Source organism: Coloeus monedula, assembly GCF_965178545.1.
Source record: "Coloeus monedula genome assembly, chromosome: Z".
Classification (NCBI taxonomy): Eukaryota; Metazoa; Chordata; class Aves; order Passeriformes; family Corvidae; genus Coloeus; species Coloeus monedula.
Window position 1 is genome coordinate 70,965,770 of NC_138822.1, and position 19,878 is coordinate 70,985,647.

Consider the following 19,878-nt stretch of genomic DNA (forward strand, 5'->3'; position numbering starts at 1 on the left):
CTCCGAAAATAACAGAAAAAGGAGAGAAGCTAATTCAGCAGGAAGACTGAATCCTGACTTGTGAGACCTTTGTGATCCAACTCTGCTCTGGAAGCATGTATTTTAAACTTTCCATACTACTTCATCTTTGAGGATGAAAGGATTTCAGTTTCAACAGCTTTCAACACACACCACTTTAAATGCACCAAAAATAATTTTTAAAAAATTGAAAACATACAAATGGAAAAAAAAGTCCCTTACAGTAAGAAACCTCCCACAACATTGAACTGAAATGACCAATATATATTTCTGTCTCCTCTATAGAGATTTCATTTGCTGTATTTTGCGAACAACAAACTATTTTAAGCTTCTAAATTGCTGTATGAGTCACACTGATGATAAAAGCCAGCAGAACACATTTGAACTTTGCACACATCCATCTCTCCATGTTTTTAATGGTTTAGAACAGCCCTAATGTATTTACACAGGTTAGGCAGCTTAAAAGCTGGAACACAGGAAACCTTTGGGCTAAGCTCAATATGATTAAAGTTCACAGTAATGGATGAAAAGAAAAATCAGAACACACTACAACAACAAAAAAATTCTAAACAACTGTTTTGCAAACACTTTAAATTGCAGAATTTTGTTGTTCAAAAAACAACTAAATACAATTTTCTCACTTACTAAAAATACTTTTATTACAAAATTTTCTTCATTTTTCAAAAGGCAGTTTGGCAAAAGTATTAAATATTACACATGGAATATGTCCTTATGTAGTAAATTTCATGCTTTACAGTAACCCATACAGCTAACAATTCATCTTCTCCAGAAATGCACTTTACAAAGTGAAAGAAAAAATGAAGAAAATCAGAAACTCTCATTGTGCTCATGTTCTACAACTATGACATGACAAACATCTGTAATTGTATTTCAAGGAATTGAAACCAGAGATTTATCTACTTGGAGATCTATAAAGATATTTTAAGTGGCCCAAGTAACACATACAAAATATTATGGTAACTCATCAAAAATACAGATAGCAGTTAGACAAGTTACCTTGAGGGTGGAAAAACAAAAGTCTTCTTCTTTTACAACGTCAATATTTATATTTCACTAAAAAAGGTTCTTTCCAAGATCATGAAATCTTTTGTAGCTGGAAAGGTTTCAGTCTCATGTATGCAATTCAGTTTCAGTAATTCTTAAAATTCTTTAAGACCATTTAAAAATAGTGAATCTTTTATAAAATATGTTTTAAATTCACATTCTTTTTGTAAGGTCTTTTCTTCATTAGTAAATTAATCAAGACTAGGAAAAGGAGGTAATGGGCATCAGGCTTACATGCAGAGATATTTAACTTGGTAATATCAATTTCAATATTACAGGATCAATTAGACTGAACACTATGTTGTCAACCAGACCATGGCCCTGGGTGCCACATCCAGTCTTTCCTTAAACACCTCCAGAGATGGTGACTCCACCACCTCCCTGGGCAGCCCCTTCCAGTGTTTAATCACCTTTTCTGTGAAAAAATTCTCCCCAATGTCCAATATAAAGCTACCCTGGCATGGCTTGAGGCCATGTCCTCTCTTCCTGTCACTGGTTGCCTTCGAGAAGAGACCAATTCCCTCCTGGCCACAACCTCCTTCCAGGCAGCTGCAGAGATGGTAAGATTTCCCCTGAGCCTCCTTTTCTCCAGGCTAAACACCCCCAGCTCCCTCAGCTGCTCCTCACAGGATTTGTTCTCCCCAGCTGACCCTTCGCCAACTCTGTCACCCTTCTCTAGACTCACTCGAGCACCTCAGTGTCCTACAGGAAGTGTATATTGTCAGAATGAGCTTCATTATAGGTAAAGGATTATAGCTGGTTGTGAGCTCTCCCACTTTAAAGCAAAATTGTCATTTAAGGAAATGCAAGCAGAACAACAGTGTGACAATTAGGTGTAAATCCCATCTCAAAATCCCACTAAGTATCTGTAGTCACCTGTAGTTATCTGTAGTACCATAATAAAACATAATCATAATAAAATTAAATTCATCATAATTAACTTACACTCTTAGTATGTAGTCTTTGTTTATTCAGACTTAAAAAACCTTTCAAAACAAAAATAGGAGGAAAGTAGGGGAACAACCTAATAAACTATACAAAGTCACACAGTTAGGGGATTATTAAGGGTCATTCTCCACTGTGACATCTGTGGCTCATCCTTTACTTAGGAAAGGGCCTCCTCATGGCTAAAGGTGCTCACACACAAGACTGAAGTGCTAGACAGGAACAAGTGCTAGCTTGCTGTATCAAATGATACTATAATTAACATTTATATTAATCCAGTCAGTATTTGCATATGCAGAAGAAATTGGCAGGTTAGACTGTTTTGAAGGCAGGGAGGGAGCCAAGCATTGCACTCTGCTGCTGGTGCTCCTTTCGTCTCACTGAACAGTGCCAAATTCACAGTCCAAAGCAAATGTGTAGCTCAGCCAGTGACAATGCAGCCTTTTCCACAACATTTCATCAATATATTTGAATGTGCTTCACACAGAACTCCTTTGAAAGGACAATGGTACAGTGAGAGAAGCCCTTGTTTCTTGACCCAAATGATTCTGTAATGCTGCTTGCCAGCAAGTAGCTTGGCTTCAGTAGCAGACCTAAAAAAGCTTTCAAAAACTAAGCAGTTTTTCAAAAATAAGTCCAATTTAACCTATCAAAAAGCATAACTAGAATTGATTAGAGCACCTGCTTGTACGAGTACTTTCCACAAGCACTTGTTGGTTAGCAGAAACCAAGTGCCAGTGACACTGCCTTCTCCCGTCCAGCAGACATCTTGGTCACTACCTGCCATCGAGGATAGCTAAGTCACTTCCAGCTTTTCCAAACTTCAGCCATCTAAGGTGGGATTCTCCAAATCAAGTGCACATCTCACAGGGCAAGTATTTTAGAAAACTTCACACAGGACAATATGGCCTGAGTACAAGAAAATGGGAAAATGGGTTTATAATTTAAAACACAATACTTTCATCTTTGAAAAGCTCCAGTATTTGCACTTTTATGTTTGCGTCATATTTTATTCTGTGGGGAGAAGGGCTGCAGGGTCACACTGGCAACAATTAAAGAAAAAAGTGAAAACTTCTTAGGACAGGTTGTGCCTTTCTGTTGGCTCTGAGCACACCAATGAACTGAAGGAACATCAAGGGGTACTCTGGGCATGTCAGTAATGGAGCAGCCCCATAAGACACAGTGTTCCAGGTTCAGCTGATGCTTCCAGAATCTTTAACATGAAAGGCAGTCTTTCATAATTCAACTTGACCATGCTACACCGGGGAAGAAACATACACACGCACTAATGTGCGTATGCTGACACACAGATGGAACAGTATGTCTGAACACAAGCTCCATTCAGATATAAGAGTGTGGGTGGCCATTTCGGAGTTTCCCATGGCAACAATTAGTTATGGGCCCACATTAGCACAAGTCCTTGCCTGTTGGAAGAAAAGCATAGTTTCTGCAAGTATGCAGATTTATGCAGAAAACAAATATGCACTGGAGGACACTTCAGTGTTTTCTCTGCTTGCGGGTGGTGTCCCTTACCTCCTGACAAGCACACAGTCACCTTTCCCTCACTTGGCAGAGGAGGCAGCCTGCCAGCTTCATGAGTACTGGAAGAGGAGATACTATTTTCTATCATTTTCCTCTGCAGTTAATGCAATGCTGTTGACAGAGGATATTGCACAACATCAGCAATTTCATTCACCATAACATCTCATAAACTCAAACAGATTAAGAAGTTTATCCTTAAAGCACATTCTCACTTTCAAGCTAGGGAGCCAGGACACAGATATTAATCAATTTTTCATGGACATGGACGAATTTCTATGGCACAGCCAGATGCTGAAAGCTTGTTTCAGACCAGTATCGTTATTACAGAACTATTGCTTTTTGGAAACACAGGGATTTTGCCTTCTTTAGGACAAGTAAATGGCTTTGGAAGCTCACCTGTTCCTGCCAACATGCCTCAGCCTTATCTGGAGAGCTCAGATTATTGCTACCTCTTTGCCTTTCTGCTGAGACCAACAACAGGTATGTCTGCCAGTGACAATTCAGGCAAACGTTTCCCTCCAGGAATGCAAAAAAATGAAAATGGTAATTTCACACCAATCATGTGGGAATCACCTATGAATAATAAAAAAACTCAACTAACCCCCCATCTCGTTCACGTCTTAGCACTGAAATAAACAGCTGGGAACTCAGGACAACCTGAACCTCCTAGAGACATATCTACCCTGTAGCCATCTCAAATATGGAATAACTTGTATTGCTTATTTAATATCTAAGACTTGCCCTGATTAAAAGGAAGTAAGTTTCATTTTTATGCATTTCTGTAAAAAATCATGTCTTTCTAACATGCTGCATTTAAATGCTATGGTGCATTAACAACTAGGAAATGCTGTGAGACTTCCTGACATATACAAGTCACAGCAGCTTTACCTCCGGTAATGATATGATGGATTCAGGGCTTTTCTAAAAGTAATTTGTTAGAAGACTATAGCAGCTTTTCATAAACTACAGCTGAATGCATGATGGGATTCCCACAGCAATTAGGACAACATACAGAGACCACTTCTCTTTTTACCAAGGAGTCCTACCAATGCAAACCATACGGTATTTTTACCAGTCCCCACCTGTGTTCCTAAACAGGGTTAAGGTCCACATACTAAGGCTAATATTCCGTTTTCTTTAGGGATAGGTATGACTTTGGGAAAAACAATGCTGTTTCTAGAAAGCCAGTGCTTATATAGAGGTATCTTGGGATTACTGGAACTGTTAATTGTATTTCACACATCTTTGCAAGTTGCTGAGATGTGAAGTCCATGAAGTGAGAAGCACTGACATGGTCATAACTCATGTGATTTGAGAAATTTCCAGGGGGTACAAAGAAATTAAATAGCAAGGCTTTAACTGTTGACACTTCTCTAAAACAGAACAAAACACAGCCTTAAGAAAAAAATGCTCTTTTGGATTTAAAAAACTGGAAAAAATATTTACATTGAATTCTCATGGTAACATGCTTTCATAACTGAAAAACAACATTTAACAATAATTTATAATCAAGTCTTCTGTTATAATGCTGGACAACACAGACCAAACGCTAACTCTGATAGATATTATCCTTTCAGTCCTTCCTGTAACTAACACTGCTACTTAGGACTATTAGCTAGAAAAACTGGTGTAGTAGAATAGCAGCACTGCTGCACTGAGGGGATAAGATAACATGTCAGATTGGGAGCTCTGCAAGGAGAATATAGTTATTTTGAGATGGTCAGGACTTCTGGAAAGAAACCCTCCCCTCCTGCAGAACACCAACTGGAAGCAGTCACTCACTTATCTCAAGAAAACATTCACAAGCTTGTACCACATGCAAACGTGCCAGATTCTGTAACGCACGTTCCTCATGGTAAAAAACCAAATATTTCTTGACTCAGGGAGGAAAAAAAGGACAAACCAGAGAAAAATCTACTTTAAACTATCAACAGTGTTCCTAGTCTTGGAAAACAACATAATATCAGCTGCATGTTTTGGGCCACCACATGAAATTCTGACAGCTTTGTCTCTGTTACCTCTCTTAACATGATGTTTCTGTCAGGAGGGTTTTTGCAATATTATTGCAAGTATTTTTGTAGACAAGGATTTAACTCTACTTAACTGGCTTGGCCAGGAATAGGAGGTTAAACCGAGTCAGCTGTGACAGCTGGATAGCCTGAAGAGCTCCCAGTGCATCCTTTCAAGAACAAAATCTTGCCCTCTACATCTGTAAAGTATGGCATTATCCAGCCAGGACTTTAATTGAGTTCTGAAGGTCCCTAGGTGTGTTGAAAGGCATGTGACAAGAGCACAAGGAGATACCTTGGGTTTTTCTGATAAACTTCTATAGCTTCCTATTGTGCAATTGCTATGATATCAGAAAGGAAAGATAATAAATTATTGATCTCACATCCATTTCACTACTTGTGGAGTTGCCTTAGATGCTTCTCTTTTAACTGCAAAGTGACTTAATAGATCTTCACAGCATGAAGGCTGAGCTCTGCAGCCAGGTGGACATATCCTTGGGTAACAGGGCAATTTTACACAGGACAGTTACAGTCAAAGCTAACTCAACAAGTTAGCAAGACCAAACATCCTCTACAAATCCACTGAAGAATACACTGGAGAATGAAACAGCTCACTAGAAAATAAATTATGTTGTTTTTATATACACAAGCCAGCATTTCTGACATTTTTCACCAGTGTTTTATACCCCCCTTTTAATAAACCACTCATATTTCCTTTGCCCTGTGAAATAAATGGGCTTAATTAAGTGGTGGAGAATAATCAGACCAGTGACTTACACTTCTCAACACCTCACTGGGATGAATCCCAAATATCACATAGATTATGACAGAAAATACTTATGTGTTATACTCTACCCTCAACTATTTCTGGTGCCGGAGCCCTCTAAAAGAGACACCAAGAACTTGAAAAGGCATTTATTTTCCTTGCCAAACCATGAACCACTAATAATTTCCATTCCTTTAATAATTACTTTTAACTTCCAGAAAAACTCTTCACTGTAAGCAAAGATCAACAGGGGATATATACAAGGATTAAAACAGATGGTTTGGATTAAAACCTATACAACAGTAACTATAGTTGACATCAGCATTTTTACTGAAGTAATTACATTGGCTATTAACTACTTGATCACTAACAGCAGATAATAAATAGACCATGTTAACATTTATAGTTATTTCCTACATTTCCTTCCTTAACACTTGCAGTTTTCCTGTTAAACCATCATATTATTCTTTGTTTGGTGTTTCAGCAATGAGGAGACCAGATACAAATTCAAAGGGCATAATGACATTCTTTTGCTTGTACACGTTTTTTGTTGATGGCTTAATATTTATTAAATACTATCTGTTTTTCCTGTTATCCAGTAAGCATAGGTAGCAAACACAAAGTGCTTTTAAAAACAACACAATGCACATGGTGTTTGCCTGCCAGGCACATAATTGGTCTTGTTATTTTGTCTTTACAAAGTGAGAAACAGAGAAGGGTTCTACCAGATAGGGATTCAAGGTTAAATTCTTGATCCAAGTCAGTTTTCAAATTTGCTTCTGAAGTTTCTGTCAGCTTTTAAGCCAAGACTACACATTTCTAGGGGAGTAATAAATAAACAAAATCCCAGACCAAATACAAAATAAACATACTTCCTTTCAGCATGTTTCTCTGAATATGCTCAGGGTACAGTTTGGGATAGCTGACAGAAGACACACTTCTTGGTCTGGGTGAATCTCTGGCCTTTCCCCGGGCAGCCCCCACTCCACCATTCCAGCAGTGCTGTGCCGAGTGTTTGTGCACACGGCTGCGGGGCTCCAGCAGCCCCCACTCACACCCTTCCCCATCACTCCCTTGGTGCCCTGCAGAACTGCACTGCTTTCCATCCCGTCCTGCCACACACCTCTCGCAGCAGAACAGATCTTGATTTAATTCCTCCATGTGCAATCTGTAGACAAGAGACACACTTGGATGTGAGAGCTCATTTGCTCCTCTTTTCCCCTTTTGATTAATTTTTTTAATCTATACAAGCCCTTCTATTTTATCCCTGGCATTTTTTAAAAGACCCTTTGCTTACAGTCCTTTATCAAAGGCTCTCACAAAACCCACAATGCAGGGAGTGAACAACTGTCTCTCTCCCTGACCAGCTTAATGAGAATGAAACACAGGACTGCATTGGCAATATGCGTGGCTCTTTAGATAGTCCACCAACTTTATTAGCCTACATTATGGCTATTCAACACCTCTTTGCAGCAAATGACTTAGTAAAAGACATTTAATTATCTGTTAAAAAAAACCCCCTGTACTTCTACAAAAAGAAAATCTTCACTGCATTATGCAGGAAGAATTCTAAGTCCCTAGCAGCATGACAATCTGTTAGTTGTTCTGAAGAAAACTGACCATTGCTGTTACTACTTGATTCCAGAGCATGCTTCTACAAAGGGAAGAATAGCAAGCAAAGTAGAGAAACCTTTATCTTAAGCAGCAGGACTTTTTCCAGCTTTAGAAGCTAGAGAGTCCTACTGGTAGTTTGCAGCTCTGCCTCTCACCTACTGCATCATTCTTCCATAGTTCATTCCAGGCACCTCTCCAGTAGTACAGAAGGGAAAGAGATTATGCCAAGTGCTTTTATTCTCCAAGGGGAACCTTGCCAGAAACTTGTTGTGGAGGGTCATACCAGGGCCAAGCTCCCCAACCGTATCTCGTTCCCATTCCCCTTTCCATCCTCAGGAGTTGTTAATCACCTGGGTACCAGTTTAGTGTGCTGGAGTGTAACAAGGAAGACTGGGGCAGTTGCCAGGGTTGGGAACAGGAAACTGGGGGAGTCTCTGGAGCCCAAGTGACCAAAAATTCTTCAAGGCTGGAATTAAGTACCCTTCAGATGGTTGCTCCAGTTCCAAAGCTATCAAACTGTGCTCACAGTTCTGCTGCAATGCTGAGAATCATCTGGTTCTGCTGCAGGTGGTGGCCAGTGCAAAGCTTTAAAAGTCACTCTGTGTGACTCAAGAATGGCATCTTGTGAACTCCTGCTCTAGAATGTTTCTTGTTCACTTCTGATCCCTTGGAACAGCTGAGGAAAACACCCAGTTGTGCCAAAATATTGCTGAGGTACACACAATACTCCCTCATTTATACTGGTAGAAACCAGGTCTGTTCAATTACAGCTCTCCAAATTCCAGTCACACTTTTGCTCAGTTTCCAGTACAATCCCCACTGTCACTTCTGAAGAACACAGCATTGAAAGGGAATGTGCAACATTGCAAACAGTCTACTGGTTCTATAAATCTCTTCTATTTTAAATCAGGCAGTGCAAGTTACTACACAATAACTGCATCATTGTTTAAATTAATGAAAAAGTCACCCCTTCTCTGAGCATTCCATTATATGCTATGAATATGGAGCAAATAGAGGTTCTTTTTCCTGTTAGAGTTGGATGGTATTGAAAGAAATTCGCTCTATGTGTACTTTACTGTATGGAATGATTCATTACAACTCATGTAATCTGCTTTTATAATATAGAAATGTTTATTTGCTAGAGCTACTTTTCTTTCCCCTGGTGCGGAGTTAGTTTATTAACTGCATTGATTTGGCTAGTGCAGTACACACTGTTTCACTAATTCACATTAAATACACAACTACATTTAAAATACAAAGTGGAGTTAAAGACTGTAATTAGGAATTTTCTCACTTGTTAGTTTCTTACATAGTGGTAACAAACTGCTGTGTATGGTTTTGCATAATTTCTATCATCCAATCTTCCTCCATAAATACACAGGCTTCACTGCATGTGTGGGCAAAAGTTCATATTTCAAACTGGCCTCACTCCTCTGAAAGCAAGCCACAAGTGGCCACCATCTGGAGCAGTTCTGGTTCACAGGAGCACCAGTGTGTGTTGGTGGCTAGGCTGCAGTCTGTAAGTCTGCCTGGGAGAGCAAAGATCTGCTGGGATCACAAGCTTTCCCACTGGGAGGGAGAAAGACTGACCTCTCCTTCTGACAACACCAGGCACTAACCACTGATGAGTTGCTAATTCTCACAAGTTGCCTCAAAACACAGCAATCAGAGGACTGCAAATTGGCAAGTCTGTATTTAACAAAGAACATATGATGGCAACAAAAGAGCAATGAAGGAAATACACACAATAGCAGGAATATTAAGGATGACAGAGATAACTGGATGGGGAAACTTTGACATGTACATTATTTTACAGGGTGTCTGACTGAAGCTGACTGTCCATGAAGTGTTTTTGGCAGGCTTGCAGGTGAAGGTATTCAAAGGCTTGAAAATGTCCAGTAGATGTTGGAGTCACAGATGTGGTTTGGAGGACAAGACAAAGGAGACTAGTTTCTGCACCCCAGGTTAGCATTTAAATCATTGGATCTACTCAGATACAAGCCTAAACACAGACATTTAGGGGCACAAATACCTTAAAATGTGTTTATTTTTTGAGTTTTCTTATAAAATATAGCCCTGTCTGCAATTTATTTTCAGCATGTGTTTTCCACGTTTAGAAATCCCAAATAATTTTCTGTTAAAGACAGACAGGCAAAGTGAAATCCTTTCTTCTCCATGAGATACTGTCACACAGGCCCAGACAAATGGTTTATCTAAAATATATACTACTTGGTAGGAAGCAAGAGCAGTAAAAGCAACTCAGAAGTGCACTTCCTTGGCCTTCCCTCAGATTTTTCTGCTAGTCATCAAAGCCATCCTTAATCCCAATGGAAAGTGATGATGGAAATACTATTTTTCTCTCTGCCAAAATGAATCTTCTCTTCAGCTGAAATGGTTTAGCCAGATCACAGTGGTATAACTTACGCTTCCCTGTGCCAAGCTTTCTGATTCTGGCTCTTGGAATGTGTCTGTAGCAATTTTTTCTGCATAATGGAACACATTTCTAGCACAGAAATACTTAAACTTCAGGAAATAAGGCAACTATTCTAAAGGCTTTGTTTTGAGGTGGAAGTTTTAAACCTGCCTTCTCAACAGTTTTGCCCCCATCTACGTACACCAGGATGTACCACATTGATCAGGGTTTTCAGCTTCTCAGATTTTACTGCCAGCTCTGCTTGGACTCATGTTCCATATCTAGCTGCATATAATTGAGAAAACAGGCAAAACAGAGAAAGGCCATAGCAAAGACGAACCTACTAGAAGAGCTGAGAAGAGAAAATGACCACCATGAATGAATGACTACCAACTTTATTATGTCACTACTGTTTACCAAGAGAAGGCAAGAATGTTTGCAGCTTAGGCTAAGGAAGAGTCTGTCCTTTTGCTCCTTCCTAACAAGATTAGGATTGTAATATACACAAATATGTCTAGTCTTCACGATTATCAAAGAAGTTATTAAAAATAAAAAAATACCTGAGAAATGGTTTGTCACTGCACTGACTGCATCTATAAAATTTGAGTTCACCTAAATCACAAAACATGTTTATAGACAAGACCATTTTTCTGAATAGTTCAGGCCAAGCGAGGAAGTCCCTGGTACCTCCTGACTCCATGAACTGATGGATGAATTTCCCTTTCCTAGAAGAGAATATGCTGCCATTCAAAGGCCCCTTTCTGCTTATTCTAATTCTAATAATTCCTTCACATGGCACAGTAGTCTTTAGACAACGTGTCTGCTACTAAACTCCTTGGAGATGGCAAGACTCAACTGCTTTCTCTCAACCCAGTGAGAAGACCCCTCACCTTGGGAGCAGCAGAAAACCTACAGTGGGTGGCTGAGCAGCTATGACGCTACCCAGAAGAAAGCACACAGAATTATGCACATTGAAACAAGGCAGCTGCAAGGAAGAGGCCCAGTTCAAAATGAAGACACCTAAATTTAGCTCTCTTTATGCCACATAGGGCAAAATGCAGTTGCCTAAACATGTGTAGCTATCTCGGACTGCCCAGGATACTCTGCCTGCCTTCCAGCTTCTGCTTTAAAGGCATAGGTGTGCTATCTACAAGTTTTATGGAGATTTTTTGAGTACCTAGAGGATATCCCTGAGATGAATATTATTCTTAGGTGTCCAAGCTCCCAATAGTCATTAGAGAGTTAGTCAAAATAGGCCCTGGAACAAAGAGTAGCCAATAGAGTTGATTTAATTGCCTGAAAAGAGATGGTCAAATACATATCAAATACTGGCCTTAAGGTTTTCACAGAGCTCTTTAAGCTTCTGACCATTCCAGAAAGATGCAGATGTCCTGCAGGTGCTCTGGTATCACTGGGAGCCCTGCACAGAAGTCTTGGCTACTCAGGCATGTCTTTAATGACACTGAAGCCCTATGCATGTGTTATGGATTCAGACTCCAGCTCTGCAAGTGGAGCACTGATACCCAGCACACAGATATAGTAGGTTGGTTTATCATGAATATGTACTGCACACAAAGCATCAAAGTACAACAATAGACACCAGTAAAACAAAAGGACATCCTGATGGAAATAAAAATTTGATTGGATTTGTTTTAGAAAGGAAAATAACTTATTCTATTTCTTGCATAAAAGTTATGCAAATAGAATATTTGAGCATAGCAGATTCATCAAATAATTTTAAAAGTTGTAATGGAAAAAGATAAATACATTTTTCAAATCTGATTAGATGAAATGAACAATAATTTAAAGATTGTAGCTCTTAAAATTGTCATTGTACAAAACCAGTTCACACAAAATTATTTTTCTTGTGCTATCATTAAATATGAACGCCTCTCTAAACCTGTTTCAGAGGATGAATTAACATAACTCTAATAGTCTGGAATGAACTTTGATCTATCATAAAAATACAGTAAAAGACATTTCCCACTTTTTTTCACTGGGAAGAAATAAATTTTGGAACTCCTTGAGCTTATGTATTGTTTAATTAACTGGGACTAATTCCCAGTTTATTCCTCTATGTCCTTATGTGAGCTACACTCATCAGTTGTAGAGAAGGAACAAGCAAACAACATTACAACTTTCATTTTGCCTCCTGAACACATTTCAGTCTGTATCTGGAGCAAATCCCTTCAACTGCTTCTGATGTCAGCAGGTATAGTAACCAAAATACCTCGGTGAATTCTGGATATGTATTTGAAACATCACAGTTACATTAATGTAAAATCTCAAACACAAACTGTGTATTCGTACACAAATACAAGATTTTTTTTTTTTTCCCCCTGAACTACAATTAATACTGCACAGATGTAGGAGATCTGCTTATGAGGCAACACTCTTTCTTGTTTATGTACCCATTTAACTACATTAAACTAAAATGTCAAAATCACACAATTCGCCATCTTCAAAGCAATCTAAATTCCCAGAAGCCTAATTCCGCCGACAAAAATGTCTTAATCAGCTGTGAAAATGGGCCCTGTGCTTTCTAATCCTGAAGGCACAAAATCCATTTACCTATGGTAATTATGCACCTATTAGAAATTACCTTCCTGTTGTTGTGGCCTTTACTTTCTTTCTACCCCTGTCTCTGTTCTGCCCTTGTCATTGTACATCAGGCAGCTACAGGCATGGACAGCACATGGGTCAGCAACCCTGATAAAGGGCTGAAAGCCCCAGACCTGCTCAGCCCTGAATTACAGTCAAAGACCTGGGGCAGTGGACATGCTTGATCACTTTGAACATCACCCTCTCAGAGACAGTGGGCACCGCTATCACTTCATGCTAGCTGCAGTCTCAGTTTAGGGAACTGGCAAGCCAGCCTCTTTGCAAGAGGAGAGCATGAAAAACAAGCTAAACGAATAGAAAGCCTCCAGCAGAACTGGCTAACAGCCTGGAGACAGCAAATAGGTGACTAAATGTCCAGTGTCTGGTCTCAACTGTTGTGCAGTTGCCTGGCCAACTGCTGGCCTCCCACCCTTGGTCCCGCCAGAAGGAAATATGTATGGGGTTTCACTCTGTCAAGGCTGGATCTGGCTTCATGGCACTAAGCCAGCCCCAAGCACCCTCTTGTAAGGCTGATCTTAAGCTTTGTTTACTTTCAAGACACAAAAGCATCCCATGTACAAGTCTGTATTACACTGGTTCAGTACTGGGCTTTGGTACAAGACTACCCAGCATATGTAATTTTTATTTCTTCTGCTGCCAGAAGAAATAGAACTACTGATGTGAATTTTTTAGGGAACCATGACACCATAGATCCAATCCCCAGGCAATATATCAGATATGGTACAAGTACAGACCACATTTAATTAAGTTTATATGGAGGTGTCAGCAAGACTGTGCTGGGCAGAGCACTTTAAGATTGTCAGGATTCATCACCTGAGTGGGGCTGGATACTCATGAGAACTTTTGCAGATATGAGCACACTCACATGGAAGAAAAAAAGACCAAAACATGTAATAAACAGGTCTTGTCTAATAAAATCACAAAAGAACAGCAAATGGATGTTCTTTTATGCTGTTATCTCAAATACCCATGTTCAATTTATGCTTCCTTCTCTGACATTCTCAACTGAGCATGTGCCCAACTCAGAATTAATGCGTTAAAGCATTAGAAGCAATTTAGTCATTAGCAATCACTAAACAAAGTGATTCCGTTCACATACACAACCTTTAATAGTACAACAAAACAGGACATAAATATTTAGTACTGTGTCTTGTATTTAAACACAGAAACAATCAAAATATTCTTAATTTTTTGTTCTGAAGGTAATCTAATGGAAGTTACTGTTTCATCAGTATAGACAAAGTCACACAAAGATGATGCTGTGGTCAAGTTTTATTTGTAACGCAGACTATTACTGCAGTTAGGACATCTGGACCACAGCTCATCTGCCAAGAATCATATAATCCTCATGTGCTGTTAAAACTCAAGAGAAAAAACAGTTAGTCCAGTAGACTGCCCTGGGGATTATTTTTGAGTTGAATGAGTCTACTGTAAAATGCAGACATGGCAGGGGAAAGGATCAAGTCAGGACACATTAATTTTTGTTCTACTGACCATTCTGTAGTGGCAATGAAGAGAAGCTGGTACATCTATATATTTCATAGATGTTAAAGAAAAAGCTTTAACTAGCAGTCTTACAGATTCTTTTCCTGGTAACACAGAGGACAAGCATTTGAGACACACACATAGAAGTAAGTAAACAGACACTTGTGTTTTCTCCATCCAAACCTGTTTGCTAATAAACAGAATCAACTTTATAGAAGAATTGTCTGAGAACAGATCACCTGAGTTTTAATTATTTCTTATTTCACCTTAATGTCTCCAATAACATCAAAGTCACATCCCATATGCCTCTCCAGTGCTTCAGCATATACAAGATACCTAGAAATTCAAAGTATGCGACTCCAAGAAAATACAGAACTGCATCAGTACAAAGAACTATGGTTATACCTTTAAAATGTAGGCCAGTTGTGACTACAGGCAACTATGTCATAACCTTTTGGCTTAGTATCATATTCTAAAACTAGCACTAGAAAGGCTAATGAAACATGTCTTGCAATTCTATGTACATTTAATTTGCACTCAGTAACACAAAAGAATGGAGTTAAAGAAAAAAATTGAGAGATGTCAGAAATTTACATTGACAGTTGTATCACTTTATTTAGAGTTTGCTATGAAAGCTGTTTTCAGCTTCCATGTTTATTTTTAATAAAATTAAAATAAAATTTCTAGGCAAACTGCCCCTTCTGACTTGCTCTGCTAATACAGACTTTGGTTAGGAAGTCAGGAGGGGCACCTGTTTACAGAGCTGCAGCTGCTCTGTAACTTTGGGAGAAGCAGTGACACGTCTGCATAAAATTACTTATTATGGAAAACTGTTTCTGCTGTCTGTTCTAAAGACCAGAACAGCACAGAGCTGACCAGCTTGAGCTGCACTTCTTTACATAATTAGATCATAGCAAGCATAAGCAGATAATCTGACACAATATGCAAGTCCCATTGGAGTTCACGCGTTTTGTTAAATGACTTTAAGACCAGTCCCAGCTGGCTGGTCGAGGGTACACATTCTTTTGAAATCCCATAGTCCCTACTCAAGAATTACCAAATTTATTTCTTATGAATCTTGTTCATATTGGCCTGAGATTTAAAGCATACAGTCTTTAAATGTTTCCTCTGTATGTTCAAATAGTCCCATTCTTAACATATGACTATACTAAAAGACTTGTTTGAGAAAAAAACACTAGTTCACATAAAAAATGAACCTCATACAATTCTTTCATAACTTCAATACCCACTCAAAGAAAATCCAGATTTATCCATCTTGCTTACACATCAAAAACTGTCTGCGAAATTCACCTTCATTCGGCAACATGTCCCAATCTCATCCACTATGTCTACAAAAAGATTAACTGATGCATTTTTCACATTACATACATGGGTTACTGCAATCAAGAAAGTTGCATGAAAAATTCAATATAAAAATAGTGTTTATCTAAATCTACATATATATACACATACACCCAGAGAAAGTCATGGAAAGGTATCATAAAACTTACCATCACTTGCAGAAAGTGAGTCATTTGCACAGATCAGTGCCAAAGTAAACAGCAGATGCCGAAGATCCATACTTCTGACTCTGTCGTGACAAAAGACAGTAAGAGAGTTTCTTTATAAGCAAATACTACTAATATGATATGACATTTAAGATATCATCTAGTTTTATTGAATTTCTGATTGGATTTAAACCAGAAGTATATTTAGTTTACAGTTCATTGCCTCATAAAGTAATACATCATCTTGCAGTCTAGAACACATAGTAAATACCGTATTTACAAGAGAGCTGGCTTATGTGTCTTTAGTTCATTAAATAGAGGGTGGAAAAATCATGTATTGTCAATTGGTAGACTGCATCCACAAATGACTTTACAACCTCCAAGAATGCAAACCTTTACAATCTTAGCAAACCAACAAGCCTTTACAATTTCCCCAAAAAAAGCACACTCCTCATTTTCCTTAATTCACTTGAGCCTCATTTTCGCTTAGTTTACTTCACACATCATACAACCCCATTGCACAACCCTGTTTTGAGACACTAGTTTGCTCCTGCTGTTATCACCAGCATCTGGTAACAACAGTGAAGGGCAACAGCTGCCCTGTGCTGGACCTGCAGACTGTGCAGAGTTCTGCACAAAAACTGTACCTTGCAAAAAACCCAGAACCTCATGAGGTGTCCATACAGAAGTATGAGGAAAGCATCCATACCACGGATTATGACCTGACCATTTATAGCCACAGAGATTACCAGAGACCTTCAAAACTAAAGCTACAACACACATGCTAAAATGAACATGGATGGCTGGACAAGCCAGGCAGCAGTGTTTTGTTCTGTGGCACCAAACTACCACGATACACCGACACCCCGCTCAGAGAGGCAGAGAGAGAAAATAAGAGCTCGACTTTCATATTTGACTGTAAATTTGTTTGACAGACCTTGATTCTACACTGGACTGTTCTCAATTAGAGATTTTCTTTAGGTGACAGCAGATTAAATCACAAACATTAAATCCAAACAAACAAGCCCACTAGCAAGTAACAATATCTAAGTGGGTGTTATCAAGTAACAAACAATTCATGCTATCAAATCTGGGTGTCAGAAACTAGTCAGTTTCTTAGTGCAGCTACCAAAGTTTGAATTAGGTTAAAAACCATAAGACACAAGAATGCAGAGTATGTAAAGCTATAGTAATGCCAAATTTAAAAGGTAATACTCTCAATTTTCTTACACTAAGAGAACAGAATGAATCACACTAGAGAAAAAAGCCAAAACGATTTCCAACTCCAGATTTCTCATCCATGCTATACAGTACAAAACTTGAAAATTAGAAGGTATTTTCTCACATCCTCATTAATGCAACTGCTCAATAATTCTCAGGTTAAAGTCTCAGTATAAGAGGCATTTAGTCAAACTGCTCTGGACTGGCAGAACCTCAGTCAGACCTGCAAAGGAAAGCCAGGAAATGGTCCCCACTGCACACACATCAGGACAAGGATGCCCAGCAGCACCACCCAGACAAGCCTGGGCCAGCCTGAGTGCGCATGGGGCTGCTCCACAAGGAGAAGAGCTGTAGGAGCTCTGTGGACTAGCCAGGCACCAGCAGGCCTTTTCTCTGGCCAAGCAGACATGGGTCACTCCAAACAGGACTCCCCTGTTCTCAGTGAACTGAGAGTAAAGAAGTGCTTTACTGAGGACTTGGGCAGTGTGGGAGTGAGACAGCTTGGGGAGCAGGACCAGGAGAAGTGACAACAGCAACTGTTGGAATGTACCGACCTGGGACAAAGTTAATAAAGCAAATGACAGGCCAACTCTCAGAAGAGAAGATATACTGCCACAGTACAAGGTTCATCCAAGATCAGCCATATTTTCAGGTAGCTCAATTGGTCCCCCTGCTTCATCTGTACTCTTGTTTAAAGAATTCTTATTATCTCTTATTAATAAATCTTCTATAAAAATGTGCCCCTGCGTTTGTCAATTCCTCTCTTACACTATTTCTACCCCATTAGTCTCTTCTCCCCTTCAGCTCTTCCACTTTCTCCCTAAGTGGAAATTTTCTCTTTTACAGGCCTGAGCACAATATCACTTTATTTACAATTCTCCTGTTCTCTTCCGGAACAGTACCCTGGCATCCCATGTGCCTTCCTATTCACACTTTCCTGTTCTCCCCCATCCACCAGCCCATCTTCCAGCCACTCTTTTCCAAGCCTTTCTACTTCTTCCTGCCTAATAACAGCCACAAGAGAAGGCCAAACCCTCACAGGAATACTCCCATGAGAACAAATGTGATCAGAATCCATCATTCAGGGCACACAGTTTCATTTTGCATAACCACACCGAACAACTCTGGTGGGACCAGGGTTGGCGTCCACATGCAGCTGTCACAGCATGGCTATCCTCTCCATCCCTGCACACCTGACTGGTGGCCATCTCAGCATCCTTCCAAAAAGAGTGGATTGACAGCTGAAGCACTAACCCAGGAGCCTGGAAACATCACAGAGGTCAACAAACACTGCACTTCAGTAAGGTCATGTTATTGCAGATGAAAACAATCCCCTTCCAGTACTGCTGTTCCTCTTGCACTGGCAGACTTGTTTACATAGCTGCAACACAGTGAACTCCATCAGGAAATTGTTCCAGTTAAAATGAATCCATAAATATTCATTGTAATGAACCTGTTTGCAGACAGGTTTTATTAGGACTCCACAAAGACACAGCCCAGGAGCAGAGCCGGGGCAGAACATGGGAGTGAGCAGTCGGGTGGAGGGGAAGCCACAGCCACAGCCACCCTCCAGCAGCAGCTATTACTTGTTTAAGAGTAATTATACAATTATTGGAAAATTCCCTGCTCAGCCACAGACCTTGACTAAAACAACCAGCTCTCTGAAACAGGGCATAGGATTAATTCGCATTCCTAAACCTCAGAGGTGATCAGAATTGCTCCTTCATCCCTTGCCCTTTTGCCAGTAAAACGCAGTATAGAAACAAATGATGCTTCTTCAGCGGACTCTCACAAATGCCAGAATCTCAGTGAGACAAAACAACACTGCCTCTGCTCTGCCTAAAACCACATAGGGTATCCCACTGAGTTATCCATTCAGACAAGTTGTGTCTGTGAAAAACATCCAGTTGGTATACTCTGAACATACCCAATATGGACAGGACTGTGCTCAAAAACAGTAACTGCTTTCATACGGATGCATCATGCTCCACCCTTTGTCCAACAGCCTCTGTAAAGGACAAGTTGTGCTATATCCTTGGAGCTGCAACCCAGAGCCCTTGGGACAGGGCTTGTACTCAAGTCCTCACCCAGGCAAATGGAGCTCTGCATGGGGTGTGAAGCACCAGGGACGTGACCTCTGCATCCAGAACAAACACCAAAAGCTTGGCTGGGCTGCAGTTATGAGGGTCACTACTAGCAGTATTTGAGACTAAGAGAGAGCTACACTGCCACAGCTCCACTCTCATGGAAGAAGATCTGGTGGAAAGCAGGAGCTGCCCCATTATGAAACCACTTTTGGTGGTACAGAATAAAAATTCTGAGAGAAGGGTCCTCTGAAGTGCCACCTGCATCACCATCAGACAACTACTGCCTTGCAGAAAGTTCTCAAAAATCTGTTCTGTAAATGGCCCTTCCTCTAAGACACTCTTGTGAGCTTGCTGTCAACAAGAACAGTATTGTCCAGAGGCTTCACTGTTAACGTAGCAAGAGACAGCTTCTCTCTAGACATTAGGACAAACCTGACCTTTTACAATCCAATAGTATCTACCTCCCAACATCTACCCTATGTGCCTATGAAAGATAAATGGCATAATAAAGTCCCTCTTATTCAACAGAAAAAAACCCCCTCAAGTGCCTGTAACACACACTGTTCTAAAGAATAATATTCTA

At 39.8% G+C, this 19,878-nt stretch overlaps 1 protein-coding gene across 3 annotated transcripts in view; it reads right to left on the reverse strand.

Annotated features, from left to right (window-relative positions):
* The window catches only part of GHR (growth hormone receptor), a 119,808-nt gene that overhangs the window by 49,139 nt on the left and 50,791 nt on the right, over positions 1–19,878 (reverse strand). For all 3 annotated transcript variants that reach the window (XM_082301866.1, XM_082301864.1, XM_082301865.1), the window contains exon 3: positions 15,991–16,070. In XM_082301866.1, the coding sequence (XP_082157992.1) occupies positions 15,991–16,060 (70 nt within the window). In that variant the 5' untranslated portion in view covers positions 16,061–16,070. The remainder of the gene's footprint in view (positions 1–15,990; positions 16,071–19,878) is intronic.